This window comes from Pangasianodon hypophthalmus, chromosome 20 (genome assembly GCF_027358585.1).
Source record: "Pangasianodon hypophthalmus isolate fPanHyp1 chromosome 20, fPanHyp1.pri, whole genome shotgun sequence".
In the NCBI taxonomy this organism is placed as follows: Eukaryota; Metazoa; Chordata; class Actinopteri; order Siluriformes; family Pangasiidae; genus Pangasianodon; species Pangasianodon hypophthalmus.
Genome location: NC_069729.1, coordinates 20,949,509 through 20,969,414, shown reverse-complemented (window position 1 = coordinate 20,969,414; position 19,906 = coordinate 20,949,509). Strand labels below are relative to the sequence as shown.

Genomic DNA, 19,906 nt, shown 5'->3' with positions numbered 1-19,906 from the left:
CTATTATATAGGCAATACAATTTGTCCCATCTTTTGTTATAAATCTTGAAAAAGAAAAGAAACAATAATGACACAACCATTCTGAGTCTAAACATCGTCACATTGTAAATATATCAGAATTAATAAATGGAGTCATAAGAATTCTAAATCACGCGGTCGTTTTTGTTAATTCAGCTCTTTAAAATACTTCAGCACGTTTCCATGGAAACGGATCATTCCACTATTAAAGTAGGGGTGGCATGTACTGTACTTATTGTCTCTTTAAAACAAACAATGGAAACTGAGAATTTGATGTGAGGAAGACTTTTCCATAACGACTTTATCTCACGTCGTGATACTCTTAAATATTGCTAGATTTACAGAAGTAAGTGGTTACGAGCTCCTTGCTGGGAAACCCCTAAACCTACCACGTGTATCTTCCCGAAAAAAGGACTCTCAGGGGGGAAATAGCAAATACCAAAGCTGCTCAATATACGGTTAGGTTCTGTTTTCATCTCCTTAGTACTTTTCAGGAGAAATCAGTTTGTATCAACGAGAAGCTAATGATGTGAAAATATGATCATATTCTATATAAAACATAATAGATTCTGTTCCTGTATACTGCAGAAATTCCTTCAAGTGTGAACCTTTAACGAGGCCTGTACCTCGGTCTGAAGCTGAGACACCATCACATTCAAGGTCAACTAAATGTGCTGTGAATAAATGCCTACAGGTGAATCCAACCAAGGTGAACTGTATTACAGAGACAATTCCTACACCAAGGATAAGAATGTGAAAGAATACAATAAATAGATCTTTAATGAGAAAACATTAGCTCTAAACCTAACAGCCATTTTAATAGCTAAAGAATTTAATGAGTTAGAAATGTAATGGGTTACACATGTGTAAAGTAAGCCTGTTTTGGATTAATGCAAAAGTTAATGATAGGAGTGTAATAATCATATTGACGTTCTACATGTAGGTGAATGTGTGCTGCCCTCCTTTGCATGAGGCCCACATGTCAATGAAGCTGTTTTTAATACGATGGAATTAGTTTACGTTGATACATTCATGGTTTAGTTTTGATTTCCGGTACGTGTGGCTCAGTGTAACATCATGCCATTTCTCATATTAGTATTATTTGATTTGATTTGTTACCAAGAGACACGTCGACTCGATCTTTTAGTTTATTATTCGCTCTTAATAATAAAGAACCATATTAATTATGTAAAGAGATTCTACTTTAGGGGAGCTAATAAGCAAAATAGCACTGCTTTGTGCGTTTTTGTACCTTAACTGAAATTTATTTAGGAAAACAACGAGCGTTTTTTTTTTATTGCCATTTCTGTTCTTTTTTGTGTTTAATGCTTTTAACATTTTATGTCTGCATGATCTAAAAAACCGCATTATTATACTCATAAATCGGTATTTATCCACGTAAAAAGAGCACCATGTATTTCACTCAGGTGAAGTTTGCGTCCATCTTCATCAGCCTTTTACATGCTGGTGTGTTTTTGTGTTTTTATTGGGTTACAGACTGAGTTTTGGCCTTCAACCAGGCCGTAATGGGCTTAACAGTGATCACATGGTGGGCTCGTGCAGCCAGCTCGCCTTGTTTACATCTTTTGGTCCTCCGGTAAAGAAAAAACAACCTGCACCTATCAGTTCTGCTTTAATGATCATTATACAATATATAATGGAGTCCAAAGATCTCCTTTTTTTACTTTAATACAGCGTTTTCCATTACCGGTTATATTATCAGCAATAACCTGAGTGAAAATTAGGACACGAATTTCGGTATTTCTTAGTATTTGGTTCGTCACCTTTTGCTTTAATGACAGGCTGCACTCGAGCTGGCCTGGACTCCACAAGTTTGCATAAAAAAAAAAAAAACTAACGTTAGATCAAATCCATCGGAGTGTCGTCTGAACGCTTCAGTAGAAGAGGAACATCTGACCTTTTGTACAAAGGAGCTAACAGTCAATATCACAGATTTGCTTCAATTCAAATAGTGACCTAGAAATACTGCAGAATCATGAATACTGAATATTGAAGATACTGAACATTTCCTTTCTTTGTTTTAAAATCCTCACACGTTTTTCAGGTTATAAATGTAAAACAAAATCCCAGATTTTCAGTGTACTCTCAGACTTTTGGTCCCCACTGTTTTACATCGACAATAATTATCCAAAAACCACGGAAGGTACTCGTTTCTGACTGTCTGGAAGGTGTGTGTAATTGTGTGTATCAGTGCAAATGTATGTATTAATTCAGTTAAAGAAAGGTGTTCATTAATTCCTCATATCGGAACGCCTCTAAAGTAGATTCTGTCAGAAAGTGAATCAGAAAGATTTATATCAGTCTTCCTGGGGTACTAATAAATATGTTGGAATGTAAACATGACATATAGTATAAACCTGGTGTTCCTTGTCCTAATTTAAATAAACAAAATAATTATAGCGTATCGCCTTCATAAGAGTTTGGAGGAAGTAAACCGTAATAATTAATCTAATGAAAGAATATTAACCTTGGGCTTCATAATGTAGTTAACATGCTATACATGCTTTAGGCTTAATAACCACACAGCAGAACCTTGAATCATGCACAGCAAATAATAATGTTAAATATAACTTAATGACTTCTCTTAAGCTGTTCATATTTGAAGATCGATCAAATGTGATTTCTAAAGGCAAAAATACTCTCCTGTGTAGCTTCGACCGAAATCCATCACACTCTGACTCAAATCTAGAGCTACAAAAACAATTACTGGAAATGCAGAGTGTGTTAGATGTGGGTTAAAGTTAAACTGTGTAATTGTACTGAAGTAATCCTATTAACATTGTTTTAAGGCTTTCAAATTTGAATAAGACCAAAAAAAAAACCTTTCTATTATATGATATCCATATATATATCCAGCAGTGGTTGCATCTTAGGAGAACGAGCTTGGCTTCACTGAGAGAAGAGCGTCGCCATGGGGTGAAAAAGAGTATCGCACTTTACGGATAGAATCCGGTCCTGACACGTGAAGCTGTAAGAGACTACTGCAGACTGCCAGAGCTCAGAGCTATACTCGACAGGTTTCTCACCTAAACATATGCCTCTTGATATTATTTCTTAATATTATTCATGCATTTGTGCAAATACCTCATGTCATTTGTGCAAATACATGAAGAGAACATGTTTTAGTGGTCGTTTATTTTCGGCACACACGTTTATTCTGCAAAAATAAATATTTTCAGCAATGCACAGCAAGAAATCCGCAGTGTTGAATCCACACACTCATTTAAATCCAGCTGTACATCTGCTTTACATAATGGCACCCATCGGCTATCTAATACCTGTTGGTATTTAAAATAATAAAATAGCCTCTCTGGAGAGTGTGTAGTAATGAAAGAAATGCATGCACCTTTTTATCCTCTTATAGATTTAGACTCAGATAACGCCCAAGACAAAGAGAAGAAGAGGTGAAAGAGGGAGAGAGAGAGGGAGAAAGGGAAGGCTAGCAATGTAAGTGAAGCCATAACGTTGATTTAAATATCAGCCAGGTGACCATAATAAGTCAGACTCATAAAATATCAGTGTCACTGTATTAGATCCGGATCGCCTGAGCTGGCTTTTATGATCTGCAAATTACAATGTGCTGCTGCCGCAGTAAAAAGTGTTTTTAACGTTGAAGAGGAGGATGGGCTTGCTGTGCTCGGCTACAGAGAGGAGCTTCTCCATTTCATATGCTGTAGGACGAGTCAGGATCTTACTTTGTGATGGTTGGATTTTTAAAAAAACATTACAAGGCGAGGGATGAAAAAAGCCACGCGGTGTATTGGGACGAAGGAACTCGTATAAAAGGAGCACAAGGACGCGGTGAAAGGTAAGATCTTGGGCAACGACATGGGCATTTTTCTTTGCTTGGGCTGACACACTGGACTTCATGGCCGTTCATCACTGATAGGCACTTAGTATTGATTATATCGTCTCATTGCTATACGGTTTATCGACGATTTTGACGTCTCCAGTGGCGGGAAAATGAAAACATGCGCTATTTTATTTGCTCTGTCAGGGTGCAATGGATTTTATTTTGCAGCATTTTAGATTGTTTTATAGCAGGCGATGCTGTCTACGGCTTGTAGAATGAAAACGCTTGCTTAATTGTTTTGTATGTGACACTGATGTGTTTTGTGTGTTAATGTTGTCATCCTTTAGTGTACCTGGCATGTAGTTCTATTTCATTTTCACAGTCTACGACTGCAGACTTCCTACATGAGAAGAGCCAGATGTCCTGTTTTTATTCATTAATTTTTTCCTAGTAACTGCATACACGCTATGTTACACACAGACTACTCAGTGACGGTATTTTAATGTTTTTGCCTGAGACAGAAAGTCAAGCACTGGATACACGGTTTAGATGTGTTTTATACTGACAGGTCTGTGCTAGATCTCTGCATAGAAGTGTTCTTGTATTTCAATGAAAATATATCATATGAGCAATAGTTTATTTTAATGGTGGGGCTGGTATTGTTTAATATCATGCACTGAATTAGGTTTTTGCAGCTGTACAATTGTTAAGCAGTTTTTTTGGCTACAGCTTTGCATACAGAAGACGCTATTTGAGCCATGCTGGTTTTTTGGATTGTCATTGTCTGAAAGTCGTTGACTGGAGAGCCCGGCCCTTCCAGCTGATGCGTGGTTTAGGTAGTTTCATGTTGTTGGGATTCAACTTCCTGCCTCGGCAACAAGAAACTGCCTTGATTACGTCAGTTCGCCTTCATCAAGGGCGCCCATTTACTTCAAATTACCCTTCGCTCTCTCTCTCTCTCTCTCTCTCTCTCTCTCGCCTTCTTCCGGAGATGGCATTTGAAATGAACCACCGTCTCGCCTCTGTTATCTACAGAAAACCCCTGCCTGTTCTCTTTGGTTTTATGTGTCAATAAAAGTCTTCAGTGAGTTAAATTGGGGCTGTAAAAGCAAAAAAGGGCGAGCTTCATGCCTCAAGGCATACAGACCTCGTTAGAGGTCCTGATAGGACTTTTTTTTCCCTTATTCAAGAATTTTTATTTCTTTAGAACTTGAGGAATTTCAGGGTTATGCAACAAAACCATGCATGAATGAGTGAATTTTTGCAGAAATTTGTGAATGTTTGCAGAAATAGGTTTCAGAGCTTTTTGCTTATCAGTTTCAATATACAGCTTAATATCATTTGATATTAAAACATTTCTGATGTCACTTATATTGTTTTTTTATCTTTTTATTTTGGATGGCAAATCAGCAAACTTTCCTGCTTTTTCTACAAATATGCTGTATTTATGATGTCACAGCATGGCGGTTTTAGCACGATGAGATGATATTGCTTGCTTATAATGAATTAAGATATGAGCAATAGATAAATTATTTTTATGCAGCACTTATTTCAAAATAGAGGGTATAATTAATGTTTCAAGGAAAGATTGATGGTGCAGAAGAGCGGCCTTCATAGGTCTTTAGCATTGATTATCCATATTGGGTATCTACTAGGTTGCATACTGTTGCTATTTCTAATAAAATGACCACAACATACTTAATTTCGGAATTATGTTAAATGATTCTGCTCATGTGAAGGGCCAGTAGCTTCCTTTTTTTTACAAGTCCATTTTAAATATGAGTGAAATAATCAGTCCGTGTTTGTCTGCACGTATTTTTCTCCCGCAAAAATCATTTTATTTTCGATTTCCTCGATACAGTCTCTACCTTGGTTTTAGCAGCATTATAGCTTCTCAAAGGTTTAACATATTTAAATAGATCTTAGCTTTTGCTCTCAGCATTGCCACTGAACTCCCGGGACTGGCAGCACCGTCTCACAGGCAACTCCTGAGTCAAAGTTAGGAATGGTTAAGGTTATGGTGAAAGGCGGGGTTAGCGGTTGTATAGTTCAGGATGCAATGCGTATAAACATCCAAACGATTGCCTTGTTAATTCCTACATGGTTTTTAATGTGCACAAGATATTATATATGCACTGATGACTTTTCCACATGAGATTTTACATGCTTACACTACTATAGCGCTATATGAAGAATCAGCACTGCAGTGGATCTGCTTTCACAAAAGAATTTTCTTTTTCTTTCATTTAGAAATCTTATGCTTAGATTCTTGGGTAGAGCCTTGGGAGTGTTTATGAGGGTAATATTTCTTTAACCGGACTCAATTAAATCAACTAATAAACAGCCTCAGCAGCCGACGTTATGAGTTCTACATTCTTACTGTATAGCAAAGAATGCTAAAGACATACATGTCAAATAAACACCCTATAAAGATGTTTTAAAATGTTTGTAAACTAAAAGGACACAAAAGGACGTGTAGGTTGCATCTGCATTGTGTTACATTTAAAATAGCCAAGTTCATTCTCTTTGCAGTTATGCTGCTTTTCATGTAAGGCCCAAGACGGGAGATTTTATTACAATAAATTACACAATCAATACCAAGAGGGACAAATTGTAAACCTACACTATCATATAATCTACAGTGCTGCCTGTATAACTGTGTTTGTTTCCTGATTGAATGTAAACAGTGAACGTGATTAATAAAACCAGTAGGATTAAGTATATTTACTTTTCATGGAAAGCAAGAAGAGCTATGAGAGATGGATAGTTGTGATAATCTGAGGATCTGGATCGTCTTTATTTAATCAGCTGAGTTTTTTCTAGATGCAGTAAATTATAATAGTTCACAGTAACTCCACAAACAAGGACTTAAAACACTGCTTTGATTTTATCTGGGAGAAATCCTAACCTGCTCCACCCTGGGACAAGAATACACTTGTCTAGTATACTGCAGTAGGCCTATCCAGAAATAAACGTCGACGTAATAAAATTGCATCATTTTGCACACAGTATTCAGAGAAACCAGTTTTTCCTGGACGTCCTTCAGCTTCTGTGCAGCACAGCAAAAATATTTTGAATTAATTTGACATGAAAGCAATACTTAAACCTCACATATTTCTGCATATTTACGTAATTGTTTGGCAACCGATATTTTAGCAAACACTATTACACAATGAAACTGGTTTAAAAAAAACAGAAATGATAAATTTTTGTGTTAACATTAGACAGAAAGCTGGAAAGAAGAGTGACAGTGAGAGCGTCACATTGGATTTATTGTAACAAATAACCAATAGGAAAGAAAAAAAAAGGTCTAGAATAGGAACATTTTCTAATTAAACCCAAAGAAAATATAACAATGATTAAAAATATCTTCATTTAAACACACACACAGACTTGCAGGCATCTTGTATCACACTAGGCGCTGAAACTATTTACCTGAAGCATAAAAAAACCTCATTGGTGTTTCCATTTTTCATTTCTTCCCATATTTTTCCATCTAGCCCTGTGATCTAAAATGAATAGCTTTTATTATATTAGCTTAGCAATGCAAATGCAACGAGTGTAAACCAGAGATAAAGCTAGACCATGCTAGGTAAAGTTAGCTTAGCTAGGTAGCTAAGATATTAGGTAGCTAGCCTGATATTTTTAGTAGATAACCCATATAGGATATCTGTATACTTGTAAAGCTTACTGTATATTTATAATGACAAAAAAAATAAAAGAACAATATAATTGTAAACTATTAACTGTAACTGTTTTTTTACTGAAAGACAGCCAGAGTTTTCAGCATGTAGTCCTATAAAAACAGTTTTGCCCTCTAATTAAAAGTACTGGTTCACTTTCTTACTAGAACTGTATACTGGTCGGGTCTGCACTGTCTCTTACTGTGCCTATTGTCCTGTTTTGGTGGTCATTGTCCTGTCTTGTGCTGTCTACACATGCACTTTATGTAAAAAATGTGTACTCTGCTGTAGTTCAGTGTTGTTTGATGTAGCACCATGGTCCTGGAGGAACGTTGTTTCGTCTCACTGTGTACTGACTAGCTGTATATGGTAGAAATGACAATAAAGCCACTTGACTTGACTTGACAGTAAAATGTACCATTACTGTAAACGCACATTACGGTAGGAATAAATATTAATTCCAGTCTTTACCTTAAACCTTATTCATTAAAATGGCCACAAAAGGCTTATAAATATTAACTGAAGGCTTTCGTTTAAAACGTATAGTCGTTGTTCTGTTTTATTTGAAACATTTTTTTTGTAGTGTAGCTACATGGGTTTAAGTCTTATATCCAAAATGTTATACATAGAGTTGTTCTTAAAATTCGCTGAACCTTGAGCTTTAACCAAACATGTTATAACCTCTTTGTTAAGTTATAAGCTTCAACACAGTAAGAAATTGCTTTAAATAATAAAACGTTTGCAGTGTTCAAGCCGTCAATGAATTTTACATGTGGATCTCATGAGGAATCTATGGGCAAAATTCACCACTTTTATTTACAATATCAGACTTTCAATGCAGAATTAAATTAAATATCATTTTAATTATTTAGGAATTTATGTATTTGAACATTCTTTGTGCTCTACATCCAAGATTATTTTATTTATTTATGGACAGCTCAAAATATACATATCAGTTCAATCTCTAAACATAGTTATGTGTCTAAATAAAACACCTGAAAACCTGGATGTCTTTTTTCGCATGTTGCTCTTTTGGAGCTAAAGACAAAAGTGATAAAATTAAATATAGTTAAATAGACAGAGTACTTAAAATAATAAAAGGCTTTGTAAAATATTTAGCATCGCGAGGCCAAGCAGCATGAACTCTCTCACTCCGGACTGAACTCCGACAGTTTTAAAGTTAATTTAGCAGTTTACTGTCCCGTGTGCTTTGTTGCTTCAACCGTAAGCGGCGCGTTTCATGTGTTTCAAGTTCATATTGAGCTTTTATATATGTTGTGTTTTATTATGGAGTCAACTACGTCTTACTCGCGTTACGATTTGTTTAGTCCAGATCTCCTACCATGGATATAGTGCAGAGTTGTAAGGTAATACTTTGGTTAACATGTTTCTTAATAATGAACCATGTTATGAAAATTACACAAAAAATAAAATGCCAGAGACAACATAAAATAGTGTCTGAGTAAAACGACGACGCCACGGTGTTAAAACCCTGCGGGGGGGCGGGGGGGTTGTGTGTGTGTGTGTGTGTGTGGGGGGGGGGGGGGGGGGGGGGGGGGGGGGTTAGGGGGTTGCAAGTAGAGTTCGCTTATATTATCAATACAATTTTTGTATTATATTAAATAAATCTGGTTTGATAAACCTGTTTGATCATTGCAGCTAAAGCAGAAGTCACTACTGCGTATTAAAAGGACCAATAGGCCTACTGTCCAAATATTTCGACAGTGAGGAGTTTTTTTCCCCCTCACGTGTTCAATGTCAGCCAATGGCCGAGAAGAAGACGCGAGAGAAATAATTACCTGTCTTCACTGTATCACTAAACACAAACAGACATTACACTCCATATTAATCCGAATGCATGTTTAGGAGACTGAGGGACGTCGTCATGTCGGCAAACTATTTTGTGGATTCTCTGATAAACAGGGAACCTCAAGAGGTGTTCAAAGCCAGCGCGCATTTTACAGACATGTGTTCATCGCCATTTTTATCAGCAGACTGTTCACACCTTTCTTCGTGCAGTTTTGCATCCAAAAATGCTGTCTTCACGTCGTCCTGGGATCCTATATATTCTCAAAAATCCGTGTTTTATGCCAAACATCCGGCATTGGGGCAGACTCGAGGTTTTTACAGCCGTGGATTGAACCTGCAGCGAGCAGTAGAAATTGCGAGCTGAAATCTGACGACTTCTCCGACATGAGACATAAAGAAAATTCGGGTTATTTCTATAAACCATCGACTCCTACAAAGATTCAGCAGAGCAGCTCTTCTCCACTCAGCTCCGTAAAGACTAAAGAAGACAAACCCGGGTTAGATCCCAGTAAGTTACTCACTTTACATTTATTAGAGTACTGAAAGTATTTAAACGTGGATTTATTTACAAAATGCAAACAAATGTGATCTTTCTTAAGGCTAATTTGTGATTTTATATATATATATATATATATATAATATATATATATATATATATATATATGTATATATATATATATATATATGTATATATATATATATATATAAATATGTGTGTGTGTGTGTGTGTGTGTGTGTATGTAACCTGTGCATACTTTGGGTTGGAAAGTAAATATGTTCAAATGTGTAGCCTGTTCAGCGTTAAATGACATTAGCAGATTAGATAAGGTCTCTCTGTTTACACTGCTCAGATGTTGCAGTGTTGCATCATTTCAATTTAAATGAGATATTTGGATGTTTTGGCTGTGTACAGGGTCATAATGCAGGGTTAAGGTTCTCAGATTCTCACAGTCCCTTGTTGACATTTTATGCCAATAATGCCAGTAATCCGTTTTGCAGGCTGAAGGAAGTACGTAAAACTGGAACACAAATATTTAAAGTAACAATGTCTATTTACTGTAAAATAAAACATTTGAATATGAGCTTAGTGTCTACAGGATGACGCAAAATGTCATCTCGGAAAATAGAACAGAATAAATGCGAGTTAAAGTGGAGTAAATTAATCCGTTTACACCTAATCATTTTGATGAAGCGACTTAAAATGGAGGCAGCATTCAATCCACTTTACAACGTGTTAATATAATTACTATGTAGTAAACTAAATAATCTACTTTAATGCGTTATTAACTTTGTAAGTTGTCTCCACTTCACGGACAAAGAAGATATATTATATTAAAGTATATAGGAGTTTGGGCATTTCCGGAATAATGATAAATAAGTTAATAAACTGAATTCTCTCCTGTTATGGGGACACTATCCTGTGTTGTACAGAAAGTAGCTGGACGATTGTCCAGGAAGATTCACTGAATAACACTGCAGTATTTTTACTAAATAATGTAAACATGAAACATTTATTACCTACAGGACGATGTTTAACTTGGACATGGTGCTCATATCGAGTTTTTGGTTGGAAAGTGTGCAAAAGGCACTTAAATTATTCTTCATTCACTAAGATAGATAGATAGATAGATAGATAGATAGATAGATAGATAGATGCCATTCACAAGATACTGATGATGCATAGAGGCATCAAAACCTTTCAAAGGCGATAAATCAGGATTAAGAGTTGCCAGCTATGTCCTGTTTATATTTATTTATTAAGGTGTTTACATTTCCAGTCTAATTATAGAGCAAATTCCACACAGGTTTTAAGATTATAAACAGACATGAGCCATAAAGAGGTTATAAAATCCACCGTCGAAGTAAGTAGAAAGTAGAAAATAGCATCAGACATTTCTAGCAAAATTCTTTATTTTTCGAATTTGAAAGATTTATACGAATTTTTGTTAAAATCATCTCCACACACACACGCACGCACGCGTGCGCGCGCACACACACACACACACACACACACACAGAGCACACTTTGCTTTTGTGATAGTTAAAAAGATTATATTTGTTGTAACACACTAGGCCTCGCATACAGTGTTTGTCAAGATCAGTTTAAACGTGGTTTTGTTTTTCTTTCGGCGTTTTAATGTTGACATCTTAAACATCTTAAATCTTACAAATATAACAAAAAACATAGTAATTGAGTTGCTGGATACCTGACGGCTTTAAAACTCTTTTATGAGGCAATAAAGCCATGGGACATTGTTACATCTTTATTTTGAAGTCTGTTTAACCTTAGAAAGAAATAGTACAGCTACTGCTTAGAAATGAGATGAGAACACTGAAAGGAAATGTAGTTTTTCAAAAATAATTAGCTAATTTTAATAATTAATGTGTAAATGATTCTACATTTACACGTAAAGATTACACTTTTGAACTATTAAATTACTAATTAATTACTAGTTATAATTCATATACATGGGACAAAGGCAGAAAAAGAGCGACAAACAGACACATAAAAGAATTTATTTATGTATTTATTTATTTTCCAGATAATCCCGCGGTCAGTTGGATAAGTGCAAAGTCAACAAGAAAGAAACGCTGTCCTTACACTAAATATCAGATTTTAGAGCTGGAAAAAGAATTTTTGTTCAACATGTACCTGACCCGGGACCGTCGGTACGAAGTGGCACGCGACCTCAGCCTCACGGAGCGGCAGGTCAAAATCTGGTTTCAAAATCGACGCATGAAAATGAAGAAAATGAACACGGATATGACTCAAAGCAACAAGTAGTGACTAATTAGCTAACATTTTTGGACAAAACTTTATATCTAGATTGTATATTTTCCAGAAAAAAATATTATGATAAATATGATATTATCCAAAATAGTAAATGTAACATAATATTAGATTTAAAAAGTGAAAATATTTTAAGGTCGAGTTAACTGAAACACGTACTAGTTTCTACATTTGAACGCTTTAATCCTGTTGTTGTTGATCTTGTCTTACCAGTATTTTTCTTCTTCTGTTTGCCTTTTTTAATTGTACAGTTACAATATATTACTGAAGGAGCATCTGTGTTAGCTTATAAAGTGAAGTATTACTTATATCGTTAACAATTTTGTATGAAATATACCATTCTGCTGATGACGAAAGCAAATGGAGTAAAAGTGTTGAACAGACTGAACCTCTGTAGCTTTTTTTTTTAATTATTAAAAACAGCTTGGATTTTACTGGTCTTTTCTTCTTTTTCTTTTTCTTTTTCTTCTCAAGCCCTCTTTATAATAAATCTTTACGCATTACAAAAGATACGAGGAAGTTCATTTTCCACTGCCTCATTATTGTCTACCAAAGATGGTTGTTTCAGGGTTGTTGGAAATGTGAGCAGTTTTAGTGCCATGCTGAAAGTAGAGCTTCATTATTTTTATTTTATGCCTACTAATATAAAAAAAACAAGGGATATAGCGTGATTTTATTCCGATCTACGAAATATAAAACTAGGTTTTGAACGCACATATGGGGAAAATGTTACTGAATCCTACACGTTATAAGGTTTAGAGTCTGATGTGTATATACATGTATATAGCAATTTCTAAACAGTTTAAGCCACACCTGTGCATTTGTTGTTGTTTCCTTCATTCCTTACTTCGAGGTTTGTGAGACGTTTTCTGGCCCAGAAAACCAGCAAGGAGAAATGTTTTTATTTTTCTGACCACCACAAACAGTAATGACAGGATGTGAAGAGATTTTAAGGCTCTATCTAGTCAGAGTCTTCCGTTCAGAGCAATGCAGCTTTACGACCCTGATTCGGAAGCGCTGTTTGTCTCGGGGGTCAAACAAAACAAAACGGAACTGGCTAGACGTCTGGCCTAAATGACTTTATTGTTTTTATTGGAGGCGACGCTGAGGCCTGTTACAAAGGGGTTATTACACTTGTTTTTGGTCCACGACAAACGCGTCCACCCTGTTTTCCTTTATCACACTCCTCAGTCAATGGGAGAGGGGGTCGAAATGCCTGAATTTCAGTCTTCATCAAGGGTGAGTGTTTGCTATTCTAGAAGATACAGACTGTATATTTGTTTATTTATGTGTTGTGTATTTGTGCATGATGAAATAATACAAAATACAATTACACTTGGTACAATTAAAGGTAACTTTCTTCAAACAGTGAAATAATCCAGATCCATTACCGATCCATTTTTGTATGTTACTGACGAATATGGTTTTGAACGATGTTTAAAAGATATTCTATGTCTGGGGGCAAAATTAAAATTGCATGAATTAGTTGTTCTGAAAACGTGAGGTTTGTGTTCAAGCACAAACTAAACCGCAAAAATTATTTGCATGCAGCAGCTGGAGAACTAGCAAATTAGCTTATTCAAAATAATGTGTTGAGGCAAAGCATGAACAGAAATCAACAAACCACTTTAATAAATAATTAGAGGAAAAGGGGGGTCATTAGAGGATAAAGTGATATGAAAATAAACAAAGATTTAAAAAAAAAAGCAAAGGTTAATAAATAAATACTCAATAAAAGGAATAATAATCAACAAATATAAACACTTATGTGTTTATTCCCCTGGAGAGTATATATATATATATATATATATATGTGTGTGTGTGTGTGTGTGTGTGTGTGTGTGTGTGTGTGTGTGGTTATACATAGCACAGGAAAGTAAATGTAACTCTTAAATTCTGTCCTATGTGTCTAACATGGACTCTAAATATGTTGCTTATATCAATGTGAAATGTGCAAAAAGTAAACAAAACCATCATTGTCTTTCTAATAAGATAAAGAGAACGTTATTGTGACTGTTGGAGCAGTAAATAAAATGACCACTAGATGTCGCTGATCATCCATCTTCAGACAAGTCGAGCGCCAAAATGGTCGAGTAGCGAGTTGATGGCGCCGTGTTTTGGTGCATGAAAGTACAGAAATACGTTAAAAGATGTTCAAGTGCCCGATTTTAAACATTTATTGTAAGTAGAAAAACACTAAAATTAGTTTAACAAGACGCTTCCTAGTTCAATTTCTTTCATGAACACTAAAAATGTTTCAATTTTTTTAAATACGTATATCACAGAGAGATTGTGTCCATTTCGTTTTCACCTCACAATAATTTAAAATGTTTAAGTTTATAGATATCTTTATTTATATATATTTCGTAATGAAGTGATGAAGTTCCGGTCTCTCTGCCTCTTATTTACACTCCCACCTGCCAACACTAAGAGCCCCGAGCAGGGGAAAGATTTCTGAGGCTTTATTTCCTTCGTGAATTTTTTTCCTATTGCACGGATGAGAATACTACACATTGCAGATTTTTAAAAATATGTTGTAAAACAATAGCCGTGGCAGATATTTGTATAAAAAAGAGAGTCTGGATCAAAGAAGAAGTGAACACAACACAAATTAGGGTTTAAGGATTATTGTGGTGAAAAAAAATTCCGTATTTTTATTTGTCAGAAATAAAATGAGTAGCCATGTGAAAATGTACACGATGAATGCTTTTATGAGGCTCTGTGGTAGATCCTGATTTTAATCACACGATTATTACAAGAACACAACGAGATCACATTTAATCCTTGATTGGTTTTTGATATTTTATTCTAATTTCAAATGTTGAATTATTGCTACATTGCTACTGCTATTACTAGCATAGATAGATAGATAGATAGATAGATAGATAGATAGAGTTTCTGTTCTCAGATTAACACGCAGCGTTGTTATTTTGAAAACAAAAAACTACTTAAAAACATAAAATATAATATAAATGCATACATTTCTTAAAAGGCAATTTTTTGGTAGATGTTGCATTAAAATAAAATTACCTTCAACCCATATAAAATAACTGCTTTAAATACTTTAGACAAAACCATACGAATCCAAAGCAAGGTCCAAAACACAGGCCTCATCACAGTTCTAGTCATTTCTCATGTAGCTGGTTTCATTCTGATTTCCATAAACATCATATTTACAAGGAAGAATGTTCTTTGGTTTTGGTGTAAGCCAAGAATCCTTAAATTAAAAGTATTTATAGCTGCAAAGTTTAAATGAATACAAGCTTAAATATGTACATGCATAAATTAATAAAGTGAAATAACTACACCAGTTAAATGACAATGCTAATTTCCAACTTTAAAAAAACATCGTTCTCCTGTACCTGCACAAATGCTTTTCACCTCACTAGTGAACTTCAGGAAGTTTTTCTTCCACGCGGAAGTGACATTTGTCTAAGAGTTTTGTCCATTCTTCAGATCTTTGAGCTTTTATACTGCCAGTAAATGAAAAGTCCTAAAAGGCTGTAAAAGCCTGTAAACTTTATTGGTGGACCATAAACTAATTAACGTCTAAAAAAAAAAAGTAAAAAAGGGAATAAACCTATATATTCGTCAGTTCCAGCCTGAGTCCTTACTTTCAAAATAGAACAAGGATATAAGCGCTGAGATTAGCATTAGCTAACTTTAATCACAATGGTAGTACTGCTCAAGGTGTACAAAATATAAGGATTATTTATACAGATGAGAGAATGAGAGAATTATGATTTCATTAATTTCACAGAGTTGAAGTTATAATGGTGGATTGGTGCTAAAAAGAAAACCTAAGAAATCATTTTACTTACGATTATCGTTTTATATTTGTGTCGTTTGTTAAAAAAGAGAGCTTTTATTATTATTATTATTATTATTATTATTATTATTATTATTATTATCATTATTATTATTATTATTATTATTATTATTATTATTATTATTATTATTATTATTATTATACCAGTTGGAGTTGATATAATGAATCTTTCCAGCCTCCCACTGGTCATCTTATTAGTGCTAGTAGTTCCGCCTCATTGTATCTTTATTTTCGTACATTATGTAACTCAGGCTTTGACGATAGAAATGGAAGATTATGTGTAATGCCACTAAAGCACTTTGAGCTGAACTGAGAGGATGAGAGTGTATTCTGTATTACTGATATGAATACTGAGCGGTATAGTGTGATACAAGTTTAATATTAGAATAAATCACAATAACAAGCTTGAAAAAGCCTCAAAATCTTTTTATGTGTCAGCCTTTAATTTTGTAATATGCTGAAAACATTTGTTTCACACAGATTGCCTAGTTTTTATCTTTGTGGATAAAGGATAAAAAATAAATCTTTTTAAATAGCAAATAAAAAAAGTTTTAAAATAATCTCAACAAGACCAAATGTAAGAATAAAAGAACAGTAAAATTTTTGCAAGTATAAAATCAAGTGATTTGTTAGAAAGGAAAAGGAAAGTTAAAAACACAGAGACGATTAAATAACGAAATAGTGTTGTGGTGATTTAAATAATAAGAGAAACAAATTAAAATAAAGATTAGAGAGCTGTATTGTCATTGTAGTGATCTAGGCCTACCAGTGCACAGTGGAGCTGCAAGGCTTTAGTGCCACATTACAGAAAGTAACAGTGAACTAATCGACTGTAAAAAACTAAAATCGATGTTTTCAGACTGTTTTTATTCGGTAATGTAACTGAAGTCTGTTCTGACATTGGGACACTGTTTATCTTTTTTTTTCTCGTTTTTTAGGAAACGGATCATTTAAACACTTCCTCTACATTTTCTGCATATATATTATTTTTTTATAATATAATTTTTTCTCGAGAAGCATTTTCCATGTAAATAAAGCGGGATGTGGAGTGTGTGTGTAGAGCTGAGTGTGTACAGAGCTGTGTGTGTAGAGAGCTCCGTGAACAGCTCAGGGTTGGAAGGGGGAGAAACACATTCCTGGATGTTTGGTGGTAAATTTACAGCTAAAGTAATAAAAACTTTACGACTGAACTGAGAAGGGGATTGGGTAGGGCTTGCCACGTGACCTGCTCTCCGTGAACATGAACTTTATGCTGTTGGCGTTTGGTTTGGTGACTCAGATTCACTCTCAATCTCTAAAAGAGGAGCATGCAGTTCTTATTGTAGCTTGATATTAAATAATAAAAGAAAAGAAGAGAAAGTGGGCTGTTTTTTGGTTTTCCTGCTCTTCTTCCTCAGCTTCATTGCATTTTTTTTACCAGAAAGGCTAGATTCATTTACTGATCAGGGGTTACAGTGTACAGAATTTCCAGCACTGACTCTTGTGAAAACAGTTTCTACAAAATACGGAATATCTGAATGAAAGGACTTCAGGTGGTGCCATGATGAGCTTGTGAGTGTCGGTAAGTCGCCATTCTGTTGTTCTTACTGGTTTACTGCATGCAACACTTTACGATACAGACTCATACAAGATGTTAGATGCATTAGCTTATGGTCATCTAACGTATGTATATTTTTATTGTAAATTATCCACTGAAAATATAATAAAAAGTTAGGTTTATTTTTCGCATTCCCGTTATTAAACAACGAATAGTTGTTGATGTAGGGATGCAGATTTGTATTTAATAACACTGAGTCAGATTTCAATATGAGAAACATGAAATGAAATGAAAGCATGTATTATTCTACAGTAAAGCATGACCGATACCAGCGTCCTGAAATATTAATAAGTGCAGAAAATAAAGATTTTAAAAAAATATTCAATGTTTTCGTTCAGCATTTTACTGTTTTATGAAATGCATCACATTCGTAATGGTTCGCTTTGAAAGGATTTCCTGCACTAGCAATAATAACCAATAATACTGGACCTAATCAAGTGTGATCACATTTCATATCTTTCTATTTTTAGAGAGATAACAGACTTTTCTATGATCTGTGAAATATGTTCAGTTCAAATGGAATTATGACCTTTTAGCGTTTTCATTTCTGATCGTCATTCAGGTGTGTAGAAGATGATTCAATAGCTTTATTTTCATCTATCTATCTATCTATCTATCTATCTATCTATCTATCTATCTATCTATCTATGTGTGTGTGTGTGTTAAAATGCTATTCAATGCAATCAACTTCTACACACCTGAGGAGAAGAAATTAAACGCTAAAAGGTCATAATTCCATTTGAACTGAACATATTTCAGTATTGAACACATCGAAAGAAAAGGACTTGGTTATGGTTTTCTCTCTGGAAGAACCAGGAAAGGTTCTGTGTAGAACATTAATACAGAAGTTTCCCCTTTCAGGACAACTCCAAATTGAAAATAAATTCTCTTTAAAAATCTAGAAACACTAAACAACCCTAAACAACTAAACAATCTTCTTCCCCCACCCCCAACAGTGACGTGAAATAGAAGTCTTGAGTTGATGAAATGATCACTGTAACTATTCAGATCACTGCAGCATTTAAAAATAAAAGTAATTCTAGTTTTTAATTCATTACACTTAGAATTTAATCGCATTTAGAAGTCATCGGGTATCAGTGTGTTTTGTCAACAGACCCAGTGACACTGGAAGCCTCCGCCCATGTTGCGTAGAGAAGTCGATGCTGCCATCTAGTGTTCTGTAATATATCGTTGCTTTTTTGACAACAGACCTCGATACACGGTTTATTTCTCTCTTTTTTTAATCGATTATAACATACATACGATTTAACATGTTACAGGAATTTAAAGATGATTAGTGTTTGGAGACTTAAACAGCAACAGCAACAACAACAAAAACAATCTTTAATTTATCTGGCCAAACTGGATTCACCAATATTATTATTATTTTTTTTTTTTACTTCGGCAGATCAAAGCTATTTTACAGTTAAAGCACTACCAGGTAAACACGTACACACACGTACACACACGTACACATACAGAGAGAGAGAGAGAGAGAGAGAGAGAGAGAGAGAGCACTATTACATAGATGAATAATAATAAACTTATTTATGTAACAAATATTACATATAAACATTGAAAGGCAGCTCAGAATTTTACAGTAAACTTAAAACTTAATAAATATCCACTTAAATTCTACAGAGATAAATAAAGTGTATCTATGTGTATAAAAAATATTGCATGCATTATACAAGAATAGTATGAATTAAATAAGTAAAAAAACGTAAACAACAGCATTATTGAAGAATAAATAGCTAAAGTATGTTACAGTGATTATTTATAAGATATAAGAAAAAATGCTGTAGTAAAAATATGGCTTTGAAATTGGTAATAAAAAGAAATTGACGAACATGGACATTTAATGAGTTCCTGATTTTTGGATTTAAAAAACAGAAGGCCAGTTATGGGTCCTTCTGTAAGTAGGCACTTGATTTTAAAATAGATTTGGAAAACACACTTCCGGTCATTCAGATCTTACACTGTAGAGCTTTTGTTCTTGGACGATGATTAACCAGTAAAAAAAAAACATTAAAAACAAAGTAGTGATTGTCCGGACGTGTGGTCAGCAGAGTGTTTTCTCTGTGAGAAGGCGGACTGCGTGCTTCTGTCGCAGACATTTCACTTTTCGGCCCCAAAAGGTCGGAAGTCTCCTCCTGTTGTTCTTTCCAACATCAGCGACACTTCATAATGGTGTTCAGGCTAAATGTGAAGCAGACACACACTCACACTCACTCACTCACACACACACACACACACACACGATTACTCTACGAGTCGGCCAATTATACCACCATATAAATGAATTGGCCTATATGAAGAGTTTTAGTGACTTTAATGACTAATTCAGTGTAAATGGTCTTACAGA

General features: G+C 34.7%; 2 protein-coding genes across 2 annotated transcripts in view; both read left to right on the top strand.

The window, feature by feature from the left end:
* Nucleotides 1-9,157: 9,157 nt before the first annotated feature.
* Nucleotides 9,158-12,549, top strand: LOC113538065 (homeobox protein Hox-C9a). The gene is given in 3 exon segments (XM_026932888.3): nt 9,158-9,614; nt 9,617-9,832; nt 11,868-12,549. Coding segments are annotated over 3 exon segments (699 nt in total). The 5' UTR covers nt 9,158-9,373; the 3' UTR covers nt 12,110-12,549.
* A 3,563-nt stretch (nt 12,550-16,112) lies between these two features.
* The window catches only part of hoxc6b (homeobox C6b), a 9,703-nt gene continuing 5,909 nt past the window's right edge, over nt 16,113-19,906 (top strand). Inside the window, exon 1 of the mRNA XM_053226974.1 lies at nt 16,113-17,505. The gene's annotated coding sequence lies outside the window, so the exon portion shown is untranslated. The remainder of the gene's footprint in view (nt 17,506-19,906) is intronic.